General features: G+C 46.4%; 1 protein-coding gene across 4 annotated transcripts in view; it reads left to right on the top strand.

Annotated features, from left to right (window-relative positions):
* LOC116060878 (titin-like) overlaps positions 1-21588 on the top strand; it is a 280598-nt gene that overhangs the window by 258441 nt on the left and 569 nt on the right. For 2 of the 4 annotated variants that reach the window (XM_031314638.2, XM_036003990.1), the window contains 23 exons: positions 123-407; positions 520-819; positions 903-2969; positions 3301-3603; positions 4183-4488; positions 4641-4931; positions 5055-5354; positions 5561-5866; positions 6072-6374; positions 6842-7123; positions 7527-8120; positions 8618-8905; positions 9635-9934; positions 10025-10327; positions 10724-11026; positions 11589-12173; positions 12812-13114; positions 13319-13618; positions 13760-14335; positions 14430-14735; positions 14856-15461; positions 15586-20652; positions 20760-21588. The exon at positions 20760-21588 is cut by the window's right edge and continues 569 nt beyond it. In XM_031314638.2, the coding sequence (XP_031170498.2) occupies positions 123-407; positions 520-819; positions 903-2969; positions 3301-3603; positions 4183-4488; positions 4641-4931; positions 5055-5354; positions 5561-5866; positions 6072-6374; positions 6842-7123; positions 7527-8120; positions 8618-8905; positions 9635-9934; positions 10025-10327; positions 10724-11026; positions 11589-12173; positions 12812-13114; positions 13319-13618; positions 13760-14335; positions 14430-14735; positions 14856-15461; positions 15586-20615 (14237 nt within the window). In that variant the 3' untranslated portion in view covers positions 20616-20652; positions 20760-21588. The remainder of the gene's footprint in view (positions 1-122; positions 408-519; positions 820-902; positions 2970-3300; positions 3604-4182; positions 4489-4640; positions 4932-5054; positions 5355-5560; positions 5867-6071; positions 6375-6841; positions 7124-7526; positions 8121-8617; positions 8906-9634; positions 9935-10024; positions 10328-10723; positions 11027-11588; positions 12174-12811; positions 13115-13318; positions 13619-13759; positions 14336-14429; positions 14736-14855; positions 15462-15585; positions 20653-20759) is intronic. The other 2 variants (XM_036003988.1, XM_036003989.1) reach the window with 2 other exon arrangements.

Genomic DNA, 21588 nt, shown 5'->3' with positions numbered 1-21588 from the left:
ATTAGCAGTTTGAACTTCAGGATGAGTAAATGATTTAAGAACAGTGCTTTTATTGACATTCAATGCTGAGTATGTTTTAAGATACATCCTGTACTAATGCGTTCCCTTTTCCAATATACTAGCTTGTCCAAACATTGAGTTTGGCCCAGAGTACTTTGAGGGTTTGACAGTCAAGGCGGGAGACAACATCCGGCTGAAGGTGACCATCACTGGACGCCCTGTTCCCAAGGTTGTCTGGTACAGAGACGGTGTTGTGGTTACCAAAAAGATGATGGATATTATCAACATAGCTGGATCCAGCACGCTGTTTGTCAGAGATGCTGATCGTACACACAGCGGCCTCTACACTGTGGAGGCTACAAACGGATCTGGAAGCAGAAAGCAGGACATCCTTGTTCAAGTCCAAGGTACGTAGTTTTGATATTTATCTCGTTATAATATAGTGCAGTTGTTATCTTTACACCACTGTTTTTATTTATTTATGTTCTAACTTCATTGTCACACACCTTTCTGATGCAGACACACCTGGGGAGCCAGTAGGACCCATCACTTTCAGCAACATCTCCGAGGGTAAGTGCACTCTGTCCTGGAACCCACCGCAGAACGATGGCTGCTCAGAGATTTCGCATTACATCATTGAGAAGCGCGAGACTGCCAAGATCTCCTGGGCTTTGGTGTCTGACGAATGCCAGGAGTGCACTTTCAATGCGACCAAGCTTATCAAGACCAATGAGTACCAGTTCAGGGTCTCTGCTGTGAACAAGTTTGGAGTTGGCAGACCTGTGGAATCCAGCCCCATCATTGCACAGATGCAATACAGTAAGTGGGATGTTGGAAAGGCTAAAGACAGTTCTTTATATTTTACAAACAGTTAACTAATCTATCAAAATTGTTTCCCTCAGCTACTCCTGACTCTCCAGGCACTCCTGACGCTACCGATGTGACAGGAGACAGCATCACGCTGTCCTGGACTCCTCCAACATCTGATGGAGGAAACCCCATTCAATATTACATTCTGGAGAAACGAGAAAAGAAGACTGTCAAGTTCTACAAGGTGATCACCAAGAAGCCCATCATCGAATGTGCTCATAAGGTGCTCAACTTGACAGAGGATATGGAATACGAGTTCCGTGTCTTGGCCGTGAACGACGCCGGTGTTGGAGCTCCAAGCAACGTCTCTCTACCCATCAAAGCCGCCGAGCCAAAGGATATTCCTTGTGCTCCATCTGTGGTCTGCGTGTCTGACTCCACCAACACCTCTATCAGTTTGGAGTGGTCCAGGCCTGCGGAAGATGGAGGCATGGAGGTCCTAGGCTACATTATCGAGATGGTGAAGGGAGAAGATACCGAATGGAAGGCCGTGAGGGAAGAGCTGGTGGCGGAAACAACTTACACAGTGACTGGTCTAGAGACAGGAGCTGAGTACAAGTTCCGTGTCGCAGCGGTTAATCACATCGGTAGAGGCGAGGAAAAGGAGATTTCAGAGCCAGCTCAGGCTGTGGACAGGCTAACACCGCCACAGGTAGATATCGATGCCAATTTCAAGCAAACACACATTGTCAAGCCTGGAGGTTCAGTGTGCTTGTGCGTCAACTTCAGAGGAAAGCCAATTCCCACTGCCACCTGGGTGAAGGAAGACGGAGAGCTGGGTGTTAGGTCTGAGATCATAACTACAGATGAGTATAGTTCTTTAAACATTGATAGCTGCTCAAGAAACGATACAGGCAAATACACGGTTAACCTGGAGAATTCTAGTGGCAGCAAAGCCGTTACATTCAACGTAAAAGTGATGGACACTCCTGGGCCTCCACAAGGTGTCGCCTTCAAGGAGGTGTCCAGAGGCACGGTTACACTTATCTGGGAGCCTCCTTTGAACGATGGCGGCGCGCGAATCCAGCACTATATTGTTGAGAAGCGGGAGGCTAGCCGCCGCACTTGGCAGCAGTCTGGTGGCAATTGCAAGCAGCATATCCTGAAGATCCAGGACCTGCTGGAGGGAGTGCCATACTTCTTCAGAGTCTCCGCCGAGAACCATCACGGCGTGGGCGAGGCATTTGAGATGATCGAGCCTGTCATTGCCACCGCAGAGCCCGCATCTCCGAAGAGATTGGACATAGTGGACACCACAGATAGCTCTGTGACGCTGGGCTGGCTGAAACCAGAGCATGATGGCGGCAGCCGCATCCAGGGTTACTTCATCGAGGCTAAACCGAAGGGTACAGACAAATGGGTAGTGGTTGGTAACACCACTAATCTTACATATGTGATTGAAAAGCTCAACAAGGGCGATGAGTATGACTTCCGTGTCAAGGCAAAGAATGAATCCGGCTACAGCACGCCCAGGGAAACTCTGGCTCCCGCACTGGTCAAAGAGCCTCATATTGAACCAGCTGCTGACCTCCGTGAGATTACCGACCAGCTTATCACATGCAGATCTGGCAGTATGTTCACCATCGATGTTCCCATCAGTGGTAGACCTGCTCCAAAGGTCTCCTGGAAGCTGGAAGAGATGAGGCTCAAGAACACAGACAGAGTCACCATCAAAACAACGAAGAACAGAACCAGCATCTCCGTCAAGGAGGCCATGAGAGGAGATGGCGGTAAATACTATCTGACGCTGGAGAACGTGGCGGGAACAAAGACCTTCACTGTTGAAGTTAATGTCACAGGTAGACCCAGTCCTCCAGTCGGACCCATCGAAATCTCAAACATCACCTCCGAGTCCTGTGTCGTTAACTGGCAACCACCAGAGGATGATGGCGGTACAAAAATCACCAACTACATTGTGGAGAAGCGTGAGTCTGGCTCCACTGCCTGGCAACTGATCAACTCCAGCGTGAAGCGCACATCTCTCGATGTCGGTCACCTGACAAAGTACATGCAATACACATTCAGGGTCTCTGCTGAGAATATATTCGGTGTCAGCAAGTCCACCGAGTCTGAGACAATCGTCGCAGAGCATCCCTACAGTAAGTTGTACTCCTGAAACCTTTTAACTTGTTCACTTATTTAACATACAAAAATAACGAACAGATATGTATATGTTTTTAAGCATTTCTTAGACCAGTGATTCCCAAAAGGGGCTACTTCTGCTCTTGCCTGGGGGAACATAGAAAGATTGTAGAGGAGCTCCACTAATTTGAAAAAAAAAAAATAGGAATTATTATTTACTTGGAAGAATATATCCACATATTAACAATTAGTCACAACTGAACACTACATGTCTCAGTTATGTAAAAGTGTGTGAAAACGTGAGCACAGAAGTCTGGCTAAAAGTAATGATTACATTTTTCATCACAGCACCTCCTGGTCCACCAACAAGGCCCACGGTCTTCAACGTTACTGCTAACTCAATGACCCTGAAATGGGAGGAGCCCTACAATGATGGCGGAAGCAAGGTGACAGGCTACTGGATTGAAAAGAAGGAGAGGAACAATATCCTGTGGGTGAGGGATAACAACATTCCTTGCTTTGAGTGCTACTGCAAGATGGAAGGCCTGGTTGAAGGCCTGGAATACCAGTTCAGGGTGTACGCCATGAACAGCGGCGGGCTGAGCAAAGCCAGCGAGGCCTCCAAGGGAGCCATTGCTCAAAACCCAGTTGGTGAGTTTTGACACAGTTAAAGGGTAACTTCGGGGGGGACCCTATTTTCCCATGCGTTGGTGTCTAAGTAACTGATGTGAACACAAATCTTTGAAACTGGTTTTGAGAGAAGGCTGTAACCAGCAGCCGTGAACCGGGCTGCAATGTAACCCTATTGGACAAATGCTTACCATCAGTAGTATCATCGTAGTACCATCAAGTGCTGTCTTTGCCACTGATGGCGATTTTGTGGCTGTTTCATGTTAAACTAAAAGGATCTTACTCTTTAATCTGATCTGTAGGGATCCTTTCCAAAATGTTGTCAGACTCTTAGAATAATAATCTGAGTCTGTCAGCAGCAACAACAGAACTTTTAGTTGACGCTAACTGATGCTGAACATTTGTCCTGTACGGTTACATTACAGCTTGGTTCTGGTTTAATACTGGACCAGTTTCAGAGATTGTTGTTCCATCAGACACAAAAACATGGGAACATAGAGTCCAGGTTACAGAAACTGAAGTTACTCTTTAAGGATTACACTTTCCAGTGGCTTCATAGTTAATACTTGATTGCTTCAACATGTCTGATCTGTTTTTTAGATCCACCAAGTAAACCAGAAGTCACAAATGTTACAAGAAGCACCGTGTCCCTCAAATGGTCATCTCCACTGAACGATGGAGGCAGTCCGATCGTGGGCTACATCATTGAGCGTAAGCCGTACACTTTGACTGGCGAGGGCCGCTGGCTCAAGTGTAACTACACCAATGTGACCGAAACTTTCTACACTGTTACTGCCCTGGGAGAGGGAGAGCCCTATGAGTTCAGAGTCATTGCCAAGAATGCCAACCAGGTCTTCAGCCTGCCCTCAGAGTCCACTGGCTCTGTACAGTGCAAGACCGACTTCGGTAAGATCTTTATCTGTGATTGTGATTCCATACCACCAAAACACACTGTACAGGAAGTCGAATATAAATCAAATAGTAAAAACCAATTGGAGTAGTTAGAAATGGCTTGAATGAATTGTTTCATAACCATGTTCCTTTTTTCCACCCAACAGAGCCTCCAAAGGCTACGCTGAACAGCAAACTCCTGTCTGAAACTGTCATGGTCAGAGCTGGTTCAGATCTGGTTCTGGACGCTGCAGTGGGAGGCAGGCCAGACCCCAAGGCTCACTGGGCGAAGGGAAACAGGGATCTGGAGTTGTGTGAAAAGTACCACCTGCAGTACACCCCCACCAGGGCCATGGCCATCATCAAGTTCTGCGACAGAGATGATACTGGAAAGTACATCCTCACAGTCAGGAACGTAAGCGGAACCAAGACTGCTGAGGTCAACGTCAAAGTTCTCGGTAAGTGAAAGTGCTCTGTTTTTCAAGCATTCAGTTTTATGCATTACAGATTACACTTGGGAGTGTTAATTTGTCGTGGTTATCCTAAGTGAATAACTATGAGCACACCTGTTTTTTTCCCAGACACCCCCGGAATATGCGAAGGCAGCATTGAGATCAGCAAGATCACAGAGGAGTCGTGCACACTGAGCTGGAAGCCTCCTCTGGAGGACGGCGGTGACGAGGTTACCCACTATATCGTGGAGAGGCGCGACACCAACAGACTCACCTGGGTCATCATGCACGCTGAATGTAAGGAGCTGACCTGCAACATCACCGCGCTGTTCAAGAACACAGAGTACCTGTTCAGGGTCCGGGGTGTCAACAAGTACGGAGCTGGAGTCTACCTGCAGTCAGAGCCCATGATCGCCAGAAACACTTTCAGTAAGTAAAACAGTCCGATTATTGTGAATAATATTCCAAAAATATCTGAGGTCAGAAAGATCCTGCTCTTTTAATGTCAAACAAGGATCCCACTAAGATGAAATCTAGACAAATCTACCTGAGAGCAAACCTAGTCGGACTTAATTAGATTTAATTAAACAAATATTCATAACCTCTAACTCTGGATTACCTTTCCTTTCCTGCAGCTGTGCCATCTCCACCTGGCACTCCAGAGATCCTGGCATCAGGAAAGGACTTTGCCACCATTGAGTGGCTGAAGCCAGAAAGCGATGGTGGCAGCCCTCTGATCCACTACCTGGTGGAGAGGCACGAGAGAAAGAGCGCCCGCTGGGTGAAGGTGAACAGGGACGGAGCTCACCTGGACACCATGCTAAAGGTTTCCGGTTTAACCGAAGGCAACATCTACCAGTTCAGAGTGACGGCCATTAACAAGGCTGGAGAGAGCGAACCCAGCGAGGTTTCTCTGTATGTCGTCTGCAGACCGCCGAAATGTAAGTCAAGTTTGTTCAAGTCAAAACGCATAACATTAAATGCAACTGAAGATCTGATGAGTGATCTTAAATGTTTAAATCTGGTCTTTATAGATCTGACTTTTGTGACATGACTTAGGGGAAACCATGTCTATTTACATATCAGTAAATCCTGTCTAGATATCAAAGATCTACTGATTTGTATTCATGTATTGTCTCCTCTCAGGCACCCCTAGTTCTCCTTCTATCCCTCGTATCACCGACACCCACGCTGACAGCATCAGTCTGGCCTGGTCGCGCCCTGTGGAGGACGGAGGCGCTGATGTGATGGGCTACATCCTGGAGATGCAGGAAGCCGGTGCAGAGGAATGGAAGAAGGTCCACGAAAAGACCCTGCGTGCTGCAGAGCATGTGGTGACTGGACTTTCTGCAGGCAAGAAATACTGCTTCAGAGTGGCTGGCGTCAACATTAACGGTACTGGAGACTTCAGTGAACCGTGTGCTGAGACGGAGCCAGTGGAGAGAATCGGTAAGTCATCCTGAAAAGCACGGAGGGATTGCAAATACCTGAGTTTAACAATTGATTTATTCAGAGCTGTAATGATTAGTTGATGGATAGAAAAATAATCGCCAACTCTTTTGACGATTGATTAATCGTTAAGTAATGTTTCATGCAAATTTGGCAGAAAATGCTATTTCCTGCTCTTTTCTGTGTTTTTATCATATTGAACTGAATATATTTGGGTTTTGGATTGAAAAAACAAGACAATTAAAGACATTAAATTCAAATTTTAGAAACTGGGATGGACATTTTTCACTATTTTATAGAACAAAACGATTACTCAAGAAAATAATTGGCAGATTAATCAATAATGAAATTATTCATTGCAACCCTACAAGTCTTTGATGGTGTTACATTTAAATTCCCAACATTGCAAGCCATGTATTAAATTCCCAACATTGCAAGCCATGTATTAATAATCTTCTCTCACACAGAAACTCCTGACTTTGAGCTCCACGATGACCTGAAGAAGACCATCTGCCTGCGTGCCGGTGGATCCCTCCGCCTGTTCGTGAACGTCACCGGTCGTCCCGCTCCTGCCATCACTTGGAGCAAGCCTGGTGTCGACCTCCATAACAGAGGCTTCATTGAAGTCACCAAGTCATCCACCCAACTCATCATCGACCGGGTCCACCGCTACGACGCTGGCAAATACACGCTGGTGGCCGAGAATTCTGCCGGAAAACAGGAAGTCAACATTCTGGTCAAGGTCTACGGTAAGATTATGAAGATGTCCAAGAAGTGAATTGAAATATATGACATTTTCCATAGGGCATAAATAATTTTTTCAAATGTGACCTTTATTAGAACATTTATTTTTCCATTTATTTTATCCTCTTAAACCTACCATTGTATATGCCCCCTTGTGGTTGGCTAATGGAGTTGTTGACAGGGATTTTGAGATGATCCTTTGATTTTATTGGCTCTGAGGGTTTGATACTGGTGTCAATCATCGAAATTGGCCTGTGGATTCCCAAGACATCCGCCTGAGCTTAAAATGTCTGAATTCTGTCTAAGCTGCTATTCATTGTAACTAAATCTGCTCAACGAACCAAACTTCATTTGATACAGTAGCTTTAGAAAATGTTATATTTTAACCAAATATATTTGTATTGTTAGATACTCCTGGACCAACTGGAGCAATCAAGCTCAAGGAGCTGACCAAGGAGTCTGCAACCATTTCCTGGGAAGCCCCAACCGTGGACGGCGGTGCTCCAGTCAACAACTACATCATTGAGAGGCGCGAGGCGTCCATGAGAGCCTACAAGACCGTCACCTCCAAGTGCAGTAAGACGTCTTACAAGATTGACGGCCTGATGGAGGGCATGCTGTACTACTTCCGGGTCCTCCCTGAGAACATCTATGGTATCGGCGAGCCCTGCGAGACTCCCGACGTCATCCTGGTTTGCGAGGTGCCTCTGCCGCCACACAAGCTGGAGATGATCGACGTCACCAAGAGCACCGTCACGCTGGGCTGGGAGAAGCCCGAGCACGACGGTGGCAGCAGACTTACAGGCTACGTCATTGAAGCCTGCAAGTTCGGCACCGACAAGTGGATGAAGGTGGCCACACTGAAGATCACCGACTTCGAGCACACCATTGAGAAGCTGAACGAGGGCGAGCAGTACTTGTTCAGAATCAAAGCAGTCAACAGCAGAGGAGTCAGCGAGCCCAAAGAGCTCGTTACTGCCATCACTGTACTGGAACAGAGAGGTAACAGACACACAAAGGTTTACTACCTGCAGTCACACATCACATGTTTTTAAAATATTATAAGCAAAAGCATGTAACTAAGGGCGTTTTCACAGAGAAAAGGAGAAAAATCCAAGTGGACCAAAAATAAGTTGCGGCTTGTTTGGCCCGCTTTTGGTGCACATAGAAATGCAATTGCTGCATTAAAACCTGCCCAAACGAAATGCACCAAGGGGGAAAACCAACTCTAATGCAATTTAACTGAACTATATGAGGCAGCAGTGAAAGCACCCAAAAATACTGCATTCTGCTATCCTTTGGTTTTTTAACCAAGCAAGTTTAAAAGATATAAAGTTAAAAATGAAATTAAGAAAACTTTTCTTGGCTCCTGGAATCTGTGATTGTTGTAAATTTTCTGTCCAGAAGTAACATTTGGCAGCTCAATTCACGATCTGTTTCCTAGCAGTTGATGTTAACTGTATTTAAATGCTTTTTGTATCTCTGTTTTTCCTTTCCAGTGATGCCTGTGGTGGACTTCTCCAGTATTCCTCAGAAGGTGGTGAATGTCCTGGCCGGAAAGACTCTGGATTTGGACCTGCCCATCGTCGGCAGGCCTCCTCCTGTCTGCTCCTGGTACTTCAGCGATAATAAGATGAAAAACACAGACCGCATCAAGATCAAGAGTACTGGAAAGTTCTCCAAACTGACCGTGTCAGACACCACTATTGACGACTCTGGTGACTACAGCCTGGAGGTGAAGAACACCATCGGTGTAATCACCGAGATCATCAAAGTCGTCATCCTCTGTAAGGAACCACCACTCATTAATTTAACTTTAAATTTGTTTCATTGTGTGTTGGTGATGCTTATCAAGAGCAGGTTAAAGTCAAGTTGATGTAGTTCTTAATTGACAATATAACTACAATTAATACTGAGTATTGTATTAACATTTGTGCAATCAAGTTGACTGTAACCATTAATTCTGTTAGAAGAAAGGTCCAAGGAACTCTTCTGGCAAAAATTTAAAAAGCCTATATTTAGATGGCTATTTCATATTTAGAGCTGCAGAGATTAATCGATTAGTTATCAGCCTTAAATAAATCACCAACTATTTTGATAATCGATTTGAGTAATTTTTTTATGAAAAAACAGTAAAACCTTTGATTGCAGCTTGTTAAATGTGAATATTTTGTAGTTTCTTCACTCCTCTGTGACAGTATATTGAATATGTTTGAGCTGTGGACTAAACATGTCCTCAAATGGGCTTGGGCTTTTTGGGAAACACTGATCCACATTTTACAACTAAGCGAACGAGAAATCGAGAAACTAATCGGCAGATTAATCGACAGTGATAATAATCGTTAGTTGCAGCCCTCTAGCCATCTTAATAAAGACTTTTTAACTTTTTGCCAGAAGACCAGAAGCATAAAGACTTGTGTGTTCCCTTCCAAATAGCACCTTCATTATTTGTTTAAACTTTTGAGCACTCCAAACCTTTTCTCGTCCATTAATTCTGTTAATCCCCTTTTCACCAGCTAAACCTGATGAACCAATGGGACCCATCAGGTTTGATGAGATAGATGCTACCACCGTCACCTGCAGCTGGGATCCTCCAGCCAGAGATGGCGGAGCTCCCATCAGTGGCTATGCGGTGGAGCAGCGTGATGCTCACAGACCCGGCTGGGTGCCCGTCTGCGACTCTGTTAGCCGACCAACCTTCAAGTTTGAGAACCTCATTGAGGGAGATGAGTACGTCTTCCGTGCAGCTGCCATTAATAACTACGGCACCGGAGAGTTCCTGCAGTCTGAGATTGTTACCTGCAAGAGCATGACAAGTAAGACTTCTTCCTTTTTTTAAGGTTACACATTTAGCCGATATTATTATGTGATTAGAAGTGTGGTAACGTGTTTACCCTCCCCCATAGATGTGCCTGGACCTCCTGGTCGTCCAACCATCTTTGATGTTTCTCGTGACGGCATGACCGTGGCCTGGAACCCGCCAGAAGAAGACGGTGGCCTTGAGGTTTCTGGATACATTATCGAGCGTAAAGAAGTCAGGTCTGACAGATGGGTGCGTGCCAACAAGAATCCCATCACCATGACCAGATACAGGTCGACAGATCTGATCGAGGGCCTGGAGTATGAACACAGAATCACTGCCATCAATGCCAGAGGAATGAGCAAACCAAGTCTGCTGTCCAAACCTGCGGTGGCAACAGATCCCATCGGTAAGAGAATAGTTTGAAAGAAAGTCTTGTTGCCTTGTCAGGCCCCGAGCACCGATGACTGCAAGGACCCTATTGAAACTGAGGCGCAAAGAATCACATTTTTGAGGGGCTGAAGTTGTTATAAAACTGACCAAACTTTGCTCACACATCAGAACTTGTTTAATTGAAAAAAAACTGGTTTGATATTGTATGAGTCTTATGCATTGATTTGGCAACATGGCCCCTAAGCTTTAGTTTTCATCGAACGATGCTGCCCTGGCTTGGCACCCATTTTGGTTACTTAGATTTTTAGAACTGAGGTGGGGTGGTATCTAAAGTCTTAAACGTGCAAGCACAGACTCATCTTTTGTAGATGCAGCTGCTAAAAACACTGACATGTTTCTCTTCCCTGCTTAGATCCACCTGGCTGTCCTCAGAACCCGAGGATCACCGATACCACAAAATCCTCTGTGTCGCTGGCTTGGAGTCCTCCCGACGAGGAGGGAGACGCAAGGGTGGATGGCTACCTGATAGAAATGCAGAAGGTGGGCACCATGGCCTGGATCAAGTGCAACACCACACCATCTCTGATCTGCGAGTATACGCTGACCAAAATGCCACAAGGAGAGGAGTTCAAATTCCGTGTGATGGCCTGCAATGCCGGCGGCTCCGGAGAGCCTGCTGAAGTGCCTGGAACTGTCAGTGTGACTGAGATGCTTGGTAAGGACACAGAGATTACTTTAACTACACCTGCAGCAAGATCATGTGTTGTAATGTAAGGATGCATGGTGAATGGGTTAAAAATGGATATAAAGGTGTAAAGATTCCAACTGGTTGAGATAAAGAATTAACGGTGATGCAGTTTTTTGACGCCCTATGGCGTAATCTACTTTAGATTTCACTTGTTTGACTTCAGACGTCACAACATCTTCTTAGTTTATTTATTTGAAGAGATTTCTTTTTATTTATTTAATTATTTTGATGTGGAATTTGATTTTAAACATCTATTTTTGTTATACAAGATATAAGTGTCACTTTTGATAGGACACATTTTTTGTTTTGCACAGTTTATAGAAATAATTGAATATTTTTCACTCATTTGTCAGCAGCTAATTTGATAAAAAAAAATCCAGAGAAAATCATATTGTCAACTTAAAATCTTGATTGTATCAATTTGTAAATTGATACAATCAAGATTATCAAGAAAATAGTTACATCCCTACCTGTGTGTATTTGTTTAAACTGAATAAAACTAACTTTTGTAACTCTCATTGTTCTCCAGAACCTCCTGACTATGAACTGGAGCTGAAATACAAAGACGTGTACGTGGTACGCCAAGGAGGCGTGGTTAGACTCTCCTTGCCCATCAAGGGTAAACCTCACCCAACCTGCACGTGGTCGAAGGACACCGGTGCAATCTCCACCGTGGCCATGATCGCCTCCACGGAGGACGCCAGCGAGTTGGTGATCAAAGGAGCCGAGAGAAGTGACTCTGGAGTGTACGACCTCCTGCTGGAGAACAGGGTTGGCAAGAAGAAGGCCCAGATCAAGGTGAAGGTCATCGGCCGCCCAAGCGCTCCAGAAGGACCACTGGTCTTTGAGGAGATCCAGGCCAACTCTGTCAAGGTGTCCTGGAAGGTGCCCACAGATGACGGTGGCTCGGAGATCCTGGGTTACATCGTAGAAAGACGCGAGGCGGCCAGAAACGCCTGGTACACCGTGGATTCGAGAGTGACGGACACTCAGCTGCTTGTCAAGGGCCTGAGGGAGGGAACAGAGTACCACTTCAAGGTCACCGCTGAAAACTCCTTCGGTATCAGCGCCTCTCTGAAATCAGAGCAGCCACTGGTGCCGAAGACTCCTCTCTGTAAGTATTCCTCTTCTTCACTCTAAAGCGTATATATATATATTTATATGTAAGTAGATACCGCCTTTGGCTTGAGAGATGCGTCTCTGTCACCGCCATCTTGATACAGGCATCTGAGCAATTCTGACCATAAAGACTCACACTGCGAAAGACTTGTGCTGTTTGGATGTTCATGTAAAAGAAATACCAAACTAAGCAACATGGAATAACATTTCACGTATGAAAAACGTGTTTAACAATATTTTACTTTTACAAACGTTAACTATCAATTATTTTCATTAGCAAATAATCTGCTGAATATTTTCCTGATTAATCATTTGGTCTATAAAAAGTCAGAAAGAAGTGAAAATGTCCATTCTAGTTTCACTTTGGTTTGTCAGTCAAAACCCAGTTTTTTTTTTTGTCTGGCTTTTGTAGCAAAGCTAACCGGTTGGAAATTCAGCGATAAATTATGATTTTAGCTGTGCCATGATAGACACATGCATTAGAAGGTGCAGCGTTTCTATACCAAAATGGCTGCTGCGTCGACGCATCGCTTCAGTAAACAGCGGCCAATGCGATATCTACGTAGTCTAAAGTGTCTTTGAACAGTGTGAGACCATTTAGTAATGACTCCAAAAATAATCTGCATTTTCAAGGTCCCCCTGAGCCTTCAAGCACCCCACCAGAGATCATGGATGTCACCAAGAGCTCCGTGGCATTGGCCTGGTCCAGACCAAAGGACGACGGGGGTTCTACCATCACCGGCTACTTTGTTGAGTACAAGCTGGTGTCCGCTGAGACGTGGTCCCGCTACCAGACCAAGATTGCCTCCACCATGTTTACTCTGCCTGGACTCACCCCTGACGCAGACTACCAGTTCCGCATCGTTGCTGTCAACAGCATTGGCGAGAGCGAGGCTGGTCCTGTGTCTGACCCGGTCACATGCAAGGATCCATTCGGTGAGTCTCCACTTTCTTATAATTAATAGCACCTTAATAATTATAGCTGGTGGAATTATAATGGCCATAGGACAATCAGAAGTGAATAACATTTCCCAGTAAACTCAACTGAAATCTTCCTAATCAGTTGATCAAGCCTGAATAAAAAAAGACACAAAACAACATGATTGTTTATTGAGTTGTTTTTTGTTTCTTTTCTTCCAGACAAGCCAAGTCAACCAGGCGAGATTGACACAGTGAACGTGACAAAGAGCGCCATCGCCATACGCTGGCAAGCTCCAGAGTGCGATGGTGGAAAGCCGGTCCTGGGCTACTGGGTGGAGTACAGGAAGTCCATCGAGAGCACCTGGAAGAAGTCCAACAAACAGAGACTGAAGGAAAAGACGTTTACCATGCCTGGCCTGGCAGAGGCCACCGAGTACGAGTTCAGAGTGTTTGCTGAGAATGAGACTGGTATGAGTCGACCTCGTAGGACCGCCACGTGCATCAGGACCAAACTGAGTGGTGAGTAAACCGAACTATACCTTGGAGAAATTAGTTGTAAACATTTACCCAACTTGTTTTTCCAGAGCGACTTTACTTTAGGACATTACTAAACGTAATACATGCATTTCCTAAATATAAATTATTGTTTTGTATGTACAGTTGAAACTGAACCAGGCCTGAGAAAGGAAATGGATGAAGTAACTGCCAAGCTTGGCCAGCCTGCTGTAATGAAGTGCCAGATTATTGGTAGACCCATCCCTGACATCAAGTGGTATCATGCCGGCAAGGAGATTGTTGAGTCTCGCAAGTACGAAATGAGCTCTGATGGCCGCAACCACTCCCTGTCCATCATGACGGATCAACAGGAGGATGAGGGAGAGTACACCTGCAAGGGAATCAATGACGCCGGAGAAGCAGAGACTACAGGCGTTCTGGTATTGGAGGCCCCTGCGTCCTTCAATCCAGACTACCCGCTGAAGGAAACCTACTACGCCAGCCTGGGATCCACTCTGCGCATCCATGCTGTCTACATTGGCCGTCCTGAGCCAAAGATCATGTGGCTGCACGGGGCAAAGACCCTTGAAAACACAGAGGACCTCAGCATTGAGACCACAGAGCACTACACACACCTGGTGATAAAGAACGTGCAGCGCAGACTCAACGGAGGCAAATACAGAATCAGACTGCACAACCACTTCGGCAGGTCTGAAGCTGCATTCAACGTTGAGATTTATGGTAAGTTCATGTTCATTCACTGCAGTGAGTGCATAGTGCTCAGGTGATAGTATTGGATTCATAATGCATTTCAAATTCCTTCCTCTGTTTCCAGACAAACCTGATATGCCTCAGGGTCCGATTGTGCTGGAAGCCCTCCTGAAGAACTCTGTCATCATCAGCTGGAAGGTTCCCAAAGATGACGGAGGCTGCATGATCACCAACTACATTGTGGAGAAGCGTGAGGACAAGGAGGGCACTGAGTGGGAACTGGTGTCATCATCCGTCAATGGCACATATTGCCGTGTGCCCAACCTCATTGACAGTGCCGGATACTTCTTCCGTGTGTATGCCCAGAATCGCTATGGCAACAGCGAACCACTGGAGCTCACTTCCCCTATCCTTATCAAGAGCCAACTGGGTAAGATTAATCTAATATATGTTTCAAAATATCTAATAAATCAATTTACAATTTACGTGTGAAGAGAAGTACATTACAAATATTCTGGCAAGTTTCTGATTTTTATATTCCTGTCCACAGAGAAACCATCACCTCCTCTGTCGCCAGTTGTTTCTGGAATCACCAAGGACTCCTGCGTGGTTTCCTGGAAGCCTCCACTCAGCGACGGTGGCTCCAAGATCAAGTGCTATTGCCTTGAGAAAAAGCAAAAGAAGGACAAGAAGGAATGGGGTGAATGGACTCCGGTGACCAAGGACGAGATCAAACAGACGGTGTTCTCCGTCAAGCGTCTGACCGAGGGTCTTGAGTGTATCTTCCGTGTGAAGTGCGAGAACCTCGGGGGACAGAGCGACTACAGCGATGAGACGGCTCCCATCATTCCAGCCACAGCCGTCGATATCCGTGCTCCGGCCTTCAAGGAAGAACTGAGGAACATGAGCGTCAAATACAAGAGCAATGCTACCCTGGTCTGCAAGATCACAGGGCAGCCCAAGCCTGTGATTAAATGGTTCAGACGAGGAAAGGAAGTCCACTCTGATGGAAAGAAGATCAAGATACAGGAATTCAAGGGAGGTTACCACCAGCTGGTCATCACCGAGGCTGATGAGGAAGACTCCACTGTGTACCAGATCAGGGCCACCAACCAAGGAGGCTCCATCTGTGCGACCATCTCTCTGGACGTTGAAAGTAAGCTCACACAGACCCACATTTTCTATTGTATTGTAAACCTGCATTGCAAACATATTAAACTATTTTTTTTAAATTCAACAAAAACATGACATCTCACTTAAACAATTTCTCTCATTTCTAGTCCCTGCCAAGATCAACCTGCCAAAGAACCTGAAGGACAAGGAAGCCATCCCTGCCCTGCGTGGAGAAGTAGTCAATATCAAGATTCCGTTCATCGGCAAACCAGATCCTGTCATCACATGGCAGAAGGGACAAGATCTTATCGACAGCAATGGCCACTACCAGGTCATCGTCACTAGATCGTTCACTTCTTTGGTGTTCACTAATGGAGTGGAGAAGAAGGATGCTGGTTTCTACATCGTCTGTGCCAAAAACAGATTTGGCATCGATCAGCAGACAGTTGAGCTGGATGTAGCTGATGTTCCTGATCCTCCACGTGGTATCAAAGCCACTGACGTCTCCCGAGACTCAGTCACACTGAACTGGGTGGCCCCAGCAAATGATGGAGGTAGCAGGGTCATCAACTACATCATCGAGAAGTGCCCGACCACTGCTGAGAGGTGGGAGCGTGTTGTCCAGTCCCGTGACACCCACTACACCGTTACCAATCTTTTCGGAGGAACCAGCTACCAGTTCAGAGTCATCGCTGAGAACAAGTTTGGACAGAGTGCTCCATCGGAGACCAGTGGACCTGTGATGACTAAGGAGGACAAATCAAGAGTTCTGCTCTATGACAGGGAGGTTGACGATACTGGACGTGTCCCCAAGGGCAAGGTTCACTCCGAAGCCAAGAATATGCACAACAAATACGCCATTGCAGAGGAATTGGGCAGAGGTCAGTTTGGCATTGTCCACCGCTGTGTTAGCATCAGCTCTGAGAAGACCTACATGGCTAAATATGTCAAGGTGAGAGGCGCTGATCAAGCAATAATCAAGAAGGAAATTGCGACACTGAATCTCGCCAAACATACCAACTTCCTGCTCCTCCATGAGTCTTTCGACAGCCCAGAGGAGTTGGTGATGATTTATGACTTTATCTCTGGCTCTGACATCTTTGAGCGCCTCAGCACAGCCGAGTTTGAGCTCAATGAGCATGAGATTGTCAACTACATAAGGCAGATCTGCTCGGCTCTTCAGTTCCTGCATGAAGAGAGCTACGGACACTTTGATATCAGACCTGAGAACATCGTGTACACAACTAGAACCAGCTCTAATGTGAAGATTATTGAGTTGGGCCAGGCCAGACATCTGACTCCTGGAGACCAAATTAAGGTCCAGTACACCACTGCCGAGTATGCTGCGCCTGAGATCCACCAGTGTGATATGGTTAGCAGTGTCACAGACATGTGGTCAGTTGGTGTCCTTGCCTATGTCCTCCTCAGTGGATTAAATCCATTCACTGCTGAAACCAACCAACAGATGATTGACAACATCTCCAGTGCAGCTTACAGCTACGACGACGAGTCCTTCAAGCAGGTCAGCGTTGAGGCGTTAGACTTCACAGACCGCCTAATGACAAAGGAACGTAAGCATCGTATGACTGCAGCTGAGGCTCTGGCACATCCTTGGCTGACCAAGCCCGCAGAGGAGATCAGCACCAGAGCGATCCAAACCGGCAGGCATAAGAGATACTATCAGGCAATGGTAAAGAAAGAGTGGAAGACTGTTGTCTCCGCAGCTCGTGTGGCCAGCGGCGGCTCCATCAGATCCCAGCGTGGCGTCTTTGTCGCCAAGGTGAAGATCGCTCCGTTTGAACACGGTCCTGTCGGAGGCCAAATTGGCCACCATGTGGTGAACGAGGGAGACAACGTGAAGTTCACCTGCAACATTGAGAACTATGACAGCACAACTGAGGTGACGTGGTACTGTGGCGTCAGGCAACTTGAAGCTGGTGACAAATATGAAATTGAGTACGAAGATGGCCTGGCTGTGATCACCATCAACAAGGTCACTAGAGCAGATGACGGCACGTACAGATGCAAGGTTGTGAACGAGTATGGTGAGGACAGTGCCTATGCAGAGCTGTTTATCAATGGTGTTAGATCTTACCGCGACTTCTTCACCACTCGTGTGGTCAAGAAAACAAAGCGCAGAGTCGACACTGCCAGAATGCTTCAGAAGCCACCAGAGTTCACCCTTCCTCTGACAAACCGTACAGCCTACATTGGTGAGGATGTGCGCTTTGGCGTAACCATCACCGTTCACCCGGAGCCTCGTGTCGTTTGGCACAAATCAGGACAGAAGCTCATCCCTGGATTTGACGACAAGAAATACACCTTCATCAGCGACAAGGGCCTGTACCAGCTGATTATACACAAACTCGACGACGATGATGATGCAGAGTACAGTGTTGTGGCCCGTAACAGGTACGGGGATGACAGCTGCAAGGCTCGTCTTACTGTTGTTCCTCGACCTAAACCAGCAGACCTCACCCTGAGGCCCATGTTCAAACGCCTGCTTGCAAATGTCGAGTGCAGAGAGGGCCAGAACGTGCGCTTTGAGATCAGAGTATCCGGACATCCAACACTGAAGTGGGAGAAGGATGCCCAGCCTTTAGCCTTTGGACCATCTATTGAGGTGGTCCACGAGGGTCTGGATTACTACATCCTCCATGTGAGAGACACTCTGCCTGAGGACTCTGGTATATACAGAGTTACTGCCACCAACTCTGCTGGATCTGCCAGTTGCCAGGCCATGCTCAAAGTAGAACGTTCCACTCATGTAAAGAAGGAATATGAACCGAGCGAAAAGGAGAAGAAAGAGATAGCTGGAAAGGAGGAAATGGACAAGAAGGTGAGGCTGTCTCAAATTATGGCCGACACTGTGTTTACACCTCTACCACCCCTAGCAATCCAAGCTGTCAGGGAGGCAGCCACCATGTTCAAACCTGCTGTGACGACTAAGAAGGGTGAGAAGACTGAGGCTGAGATTCAGAAAGAAAAGGAGGAGAGGAAGAAGCGCGCGGATGAGAAGAGGCTGCGTATGCCCTACGACGTCCCCGCTCCTCGTGTCACTAACCAAGCTGCTCTTGAAGAGGACCCGGAAATTAAACACTTCCAGCCGCTCTCTGACATGAAATGGTACAAAGTCCTGCGGGATCAGTACGAGTTCCCTGAGCCTATGGATAAAATCAAGCAGAAGAGGATGAAACGTATTCGCCTCTCCAGATGGGAGCAGTTCTATGAGGTGCCAATCAGGATCAAGGACCAGTACAAGCCTAAGTGGAACATCCCAACCATGACTCAGGATGACTTGGAGACTGTGAGGCCTGCAAGGCACCGCACACCTTCCCCTGAGATGGAGGCCTACCACAGGATCAGGAGGAGGTCCTTGGGTGATCTGTCAGACGAGGAGCTCCTGCTGCCTGTGAATCAGTACCTGTCTATGAAGAGAACAGAGGAGGAAAGGCTTCGTCTGGAGGAAGAGCTGGAGCTTGGTTACTCTGCTTCTCCACCAAGCCTCAGCCCAGTTCGCTTCGAACTGTCTGCCCTGCGTCCCTCATCTCCCAAAAGAGTCTACACTGACGACGAAGAGGGAGAAGAAATCCGCAGATACGACTCCTACCGAATTCCATCTAAATACGAGGCTGGCCCGAGTTTCGTTGACCTCCGCCAGCGTCACGACAAAGCCACATACAAAGCCCCGAGACAGAAGCAGAGGGTGTACGAAGAGAAAGAAGATCACGAGCTGCTGCGCCCACACACAACTGTTCAGAGAATGTCCACTTACAAGAGTGAACTCAAGCGCATGGAGTTTGAGGAGAAGACTCGAGTCTCCAAAAGGGAAACAACTGTCTCTGTTGCAACAGTTTCTGAGAGCGTTGAGTCTGAGCACCTGACTGCTTTCTCCTCAGAATATATTCCTAAACCGATCAAGAAGCTCCCAACGTCTGAACCTTTGAGGAGATCTACCCCAGAAAGAGCTGCCAAGACTGAAGTGACCTTCTCTAAAGTTGACTTTGCTTCCAGGTATGAGGAGAGAAAGCAAGCTCTGAGATCAGAGAGAAGATCAATGGAGAGGAAGACCGAGGTGGTGACACAGGCTCCCTTCAGCCTTGACCACACCCCACGTATTACCATCAGGATGCGATCTCACCGCGTACCATATGGCTGCACCACAAAGTTCACCATGAATGTCCAGGCCAAACCTGAGCCTGAGGTCAAATGGTTCCACAATGGAAAAGAAATTTCTCAGACGAGCAAATACTACATGACCAACATCAGTGGAGTTCTTACTCTCAAGATCACCAACTGTGTGACGGAAGATTCTGGCACTTACCGCGTGGTCTGCAAGAACGCCAAAGGAGAGACTTCTGACTATGCCACATTGGATGTAGCAGGAGAAGAATTTGCTGCCTACTCCTCACTCCGCAAAGATGAGGAGCCTCCATCTGCCCAGCTGCCAGAAATGACAAAAACAGAGGTGTATCACGTCTCCTCCTCTAGAACAACAGTACAGGAAAGTGTGACTGAAACTGTGAGAGAGACCACCATTGTTTCTGAGAAGAAAAAGGAGAAGCAAAGTGTTCCTGCCAAGATCCTGACCAAACCAATGTCCCTGACTGTAGAGGAGGGAGACAACGCCAGGTTTGAGTGTGATGTGGATGGCGAACCGTCGCCTTCTGTGACATGGCTGCGTGAAGGACAAGCTATTGGTTCCTCTGCCCGTTACCACATCGTCTCTACTCAGTACAACTCCTCCTTCGAGATCTCTGCTGTTGAGATGTCGGATGGAGGCAGCTACACTCTGCGGGTAGAAAACGCTGGAGGCAAACAAGAAGCCCACTTCACCCTGACAATTCGCAAGTCTGAGTCCAAGGAGAAAGTAGTCACCAGAATCACCTCCCCAGAGGCCAAGTCACCTGAGCCAGTCAAATCTCCTCAGAGAGTCAAGTCCCCTGAGCCAATCAAGTCACCTCAGGGAATCAAGTCCCCTGAGCCAATCAAATCTCCTCAGAGAGTCAAGTCCCCTGAGCCAATCAAGTCACCTCAGGGAATCAAGTCCCCTGAGCCAATCAAGTCACCTCAGAGAGTCAAGTCCCCTGAGCCAATCAAGTCACCTCAGAGAGTAAAGTCTCCTGTCTCGCCAAAATCCCCAACACCAAAGTCCCCTACTCCCAAATCCCCAACTCCATCTGCGAAAGAATTATAGAAAGTAGAGTCGACAACCTGCACAGTTACTGTACAAGGTAAGACAACTAGTTACACCTGCTTGTGGAAGTCCTTCATTCATTTGCAGCTGAAAGCATTTAAACTGTTTCCTAGCGTAAACTCTTGCAATTTATATCTGTTTTAGGCTCCAAAACAAAGGCTGAACTGACTCTGAGGGCCAACATCTCTGAGGCTTCTTGATGAAGGAGGGCGCCGGCAGAGCGTACACCCTCCGACTGTCCACCGACTCTGCAACTGTCAACGTTCACATTTGCTCCATGTAAAAAAAAAAAAAAGTTAATTTATATCCCCGTTTCCCTCTTCCAGAAACTTTTATTTAGTGAATTAGCAACGATAATCTTACGTGATAAAGATCTGGATTTCTGTTCTTGTAAATATGAACTATTTTTGTACCAAACTTGACATTAATTTATGCCAAACTAGACTAAAGTCTAAAGTTGTTATAAAATGTGCCATATTGGACAATTATGACCAGACCCAAACGGAATCTGCGGATTTATTTTTTTTACAGTTTCCAGCAGTGATTCAGAATGAAAATCTGCGGAATTTAGCTGACTGTTTTTCTGCTTAAAGTGAAGATGTGTTACCATTCTGAGTTTTATTTAAAATTTTGTTTAAATTTGTCTAAAATCTGCAGAAAATTCTGCATCCACAGATTCCGTGTGGCCCTGATTATGACTTAGGATTTTTGAACCACTTTTCTGTGACATGTACATAATGTATATAGCCGAATTTAACGGTTATGGGAAATGTATGCATTGTTATTTATGACAAGAATATTAACTGAAACAAAATAACAATTATTTTAACAGGAGAAAGTTTCACCAGGAACGAATACCCTGTCGAACCGAGAAACTAAACTCTGTGCCTCAACGAAAAGTTGAAGTCTTAAGATTGCCTCAGCAGGTAGAGAGGCTCCCTGTTGACGTTACGAAACAGAAAGACAAATTATT

The sequence above is a fragment of the Sander lucioperca genome, chromosome 8 (genome assembly GCF_008315115.2).
Source record: "Sander lucioperca isolate FBNREF2018 chromosome 8, SLUC_FBN_1.2, whole genome shotgun sequence".
In the NCBI taxonomy this organism is placed as follows: domain Eukaryota; kingdom Metazoa; phylum Chordata; class Actinopteri; order Perciformes; family Percidae; genus Sander; species Sander lucioperca.
This window is presented reverse-complemented; position numbering and strand designations above follow the sequence as displayed.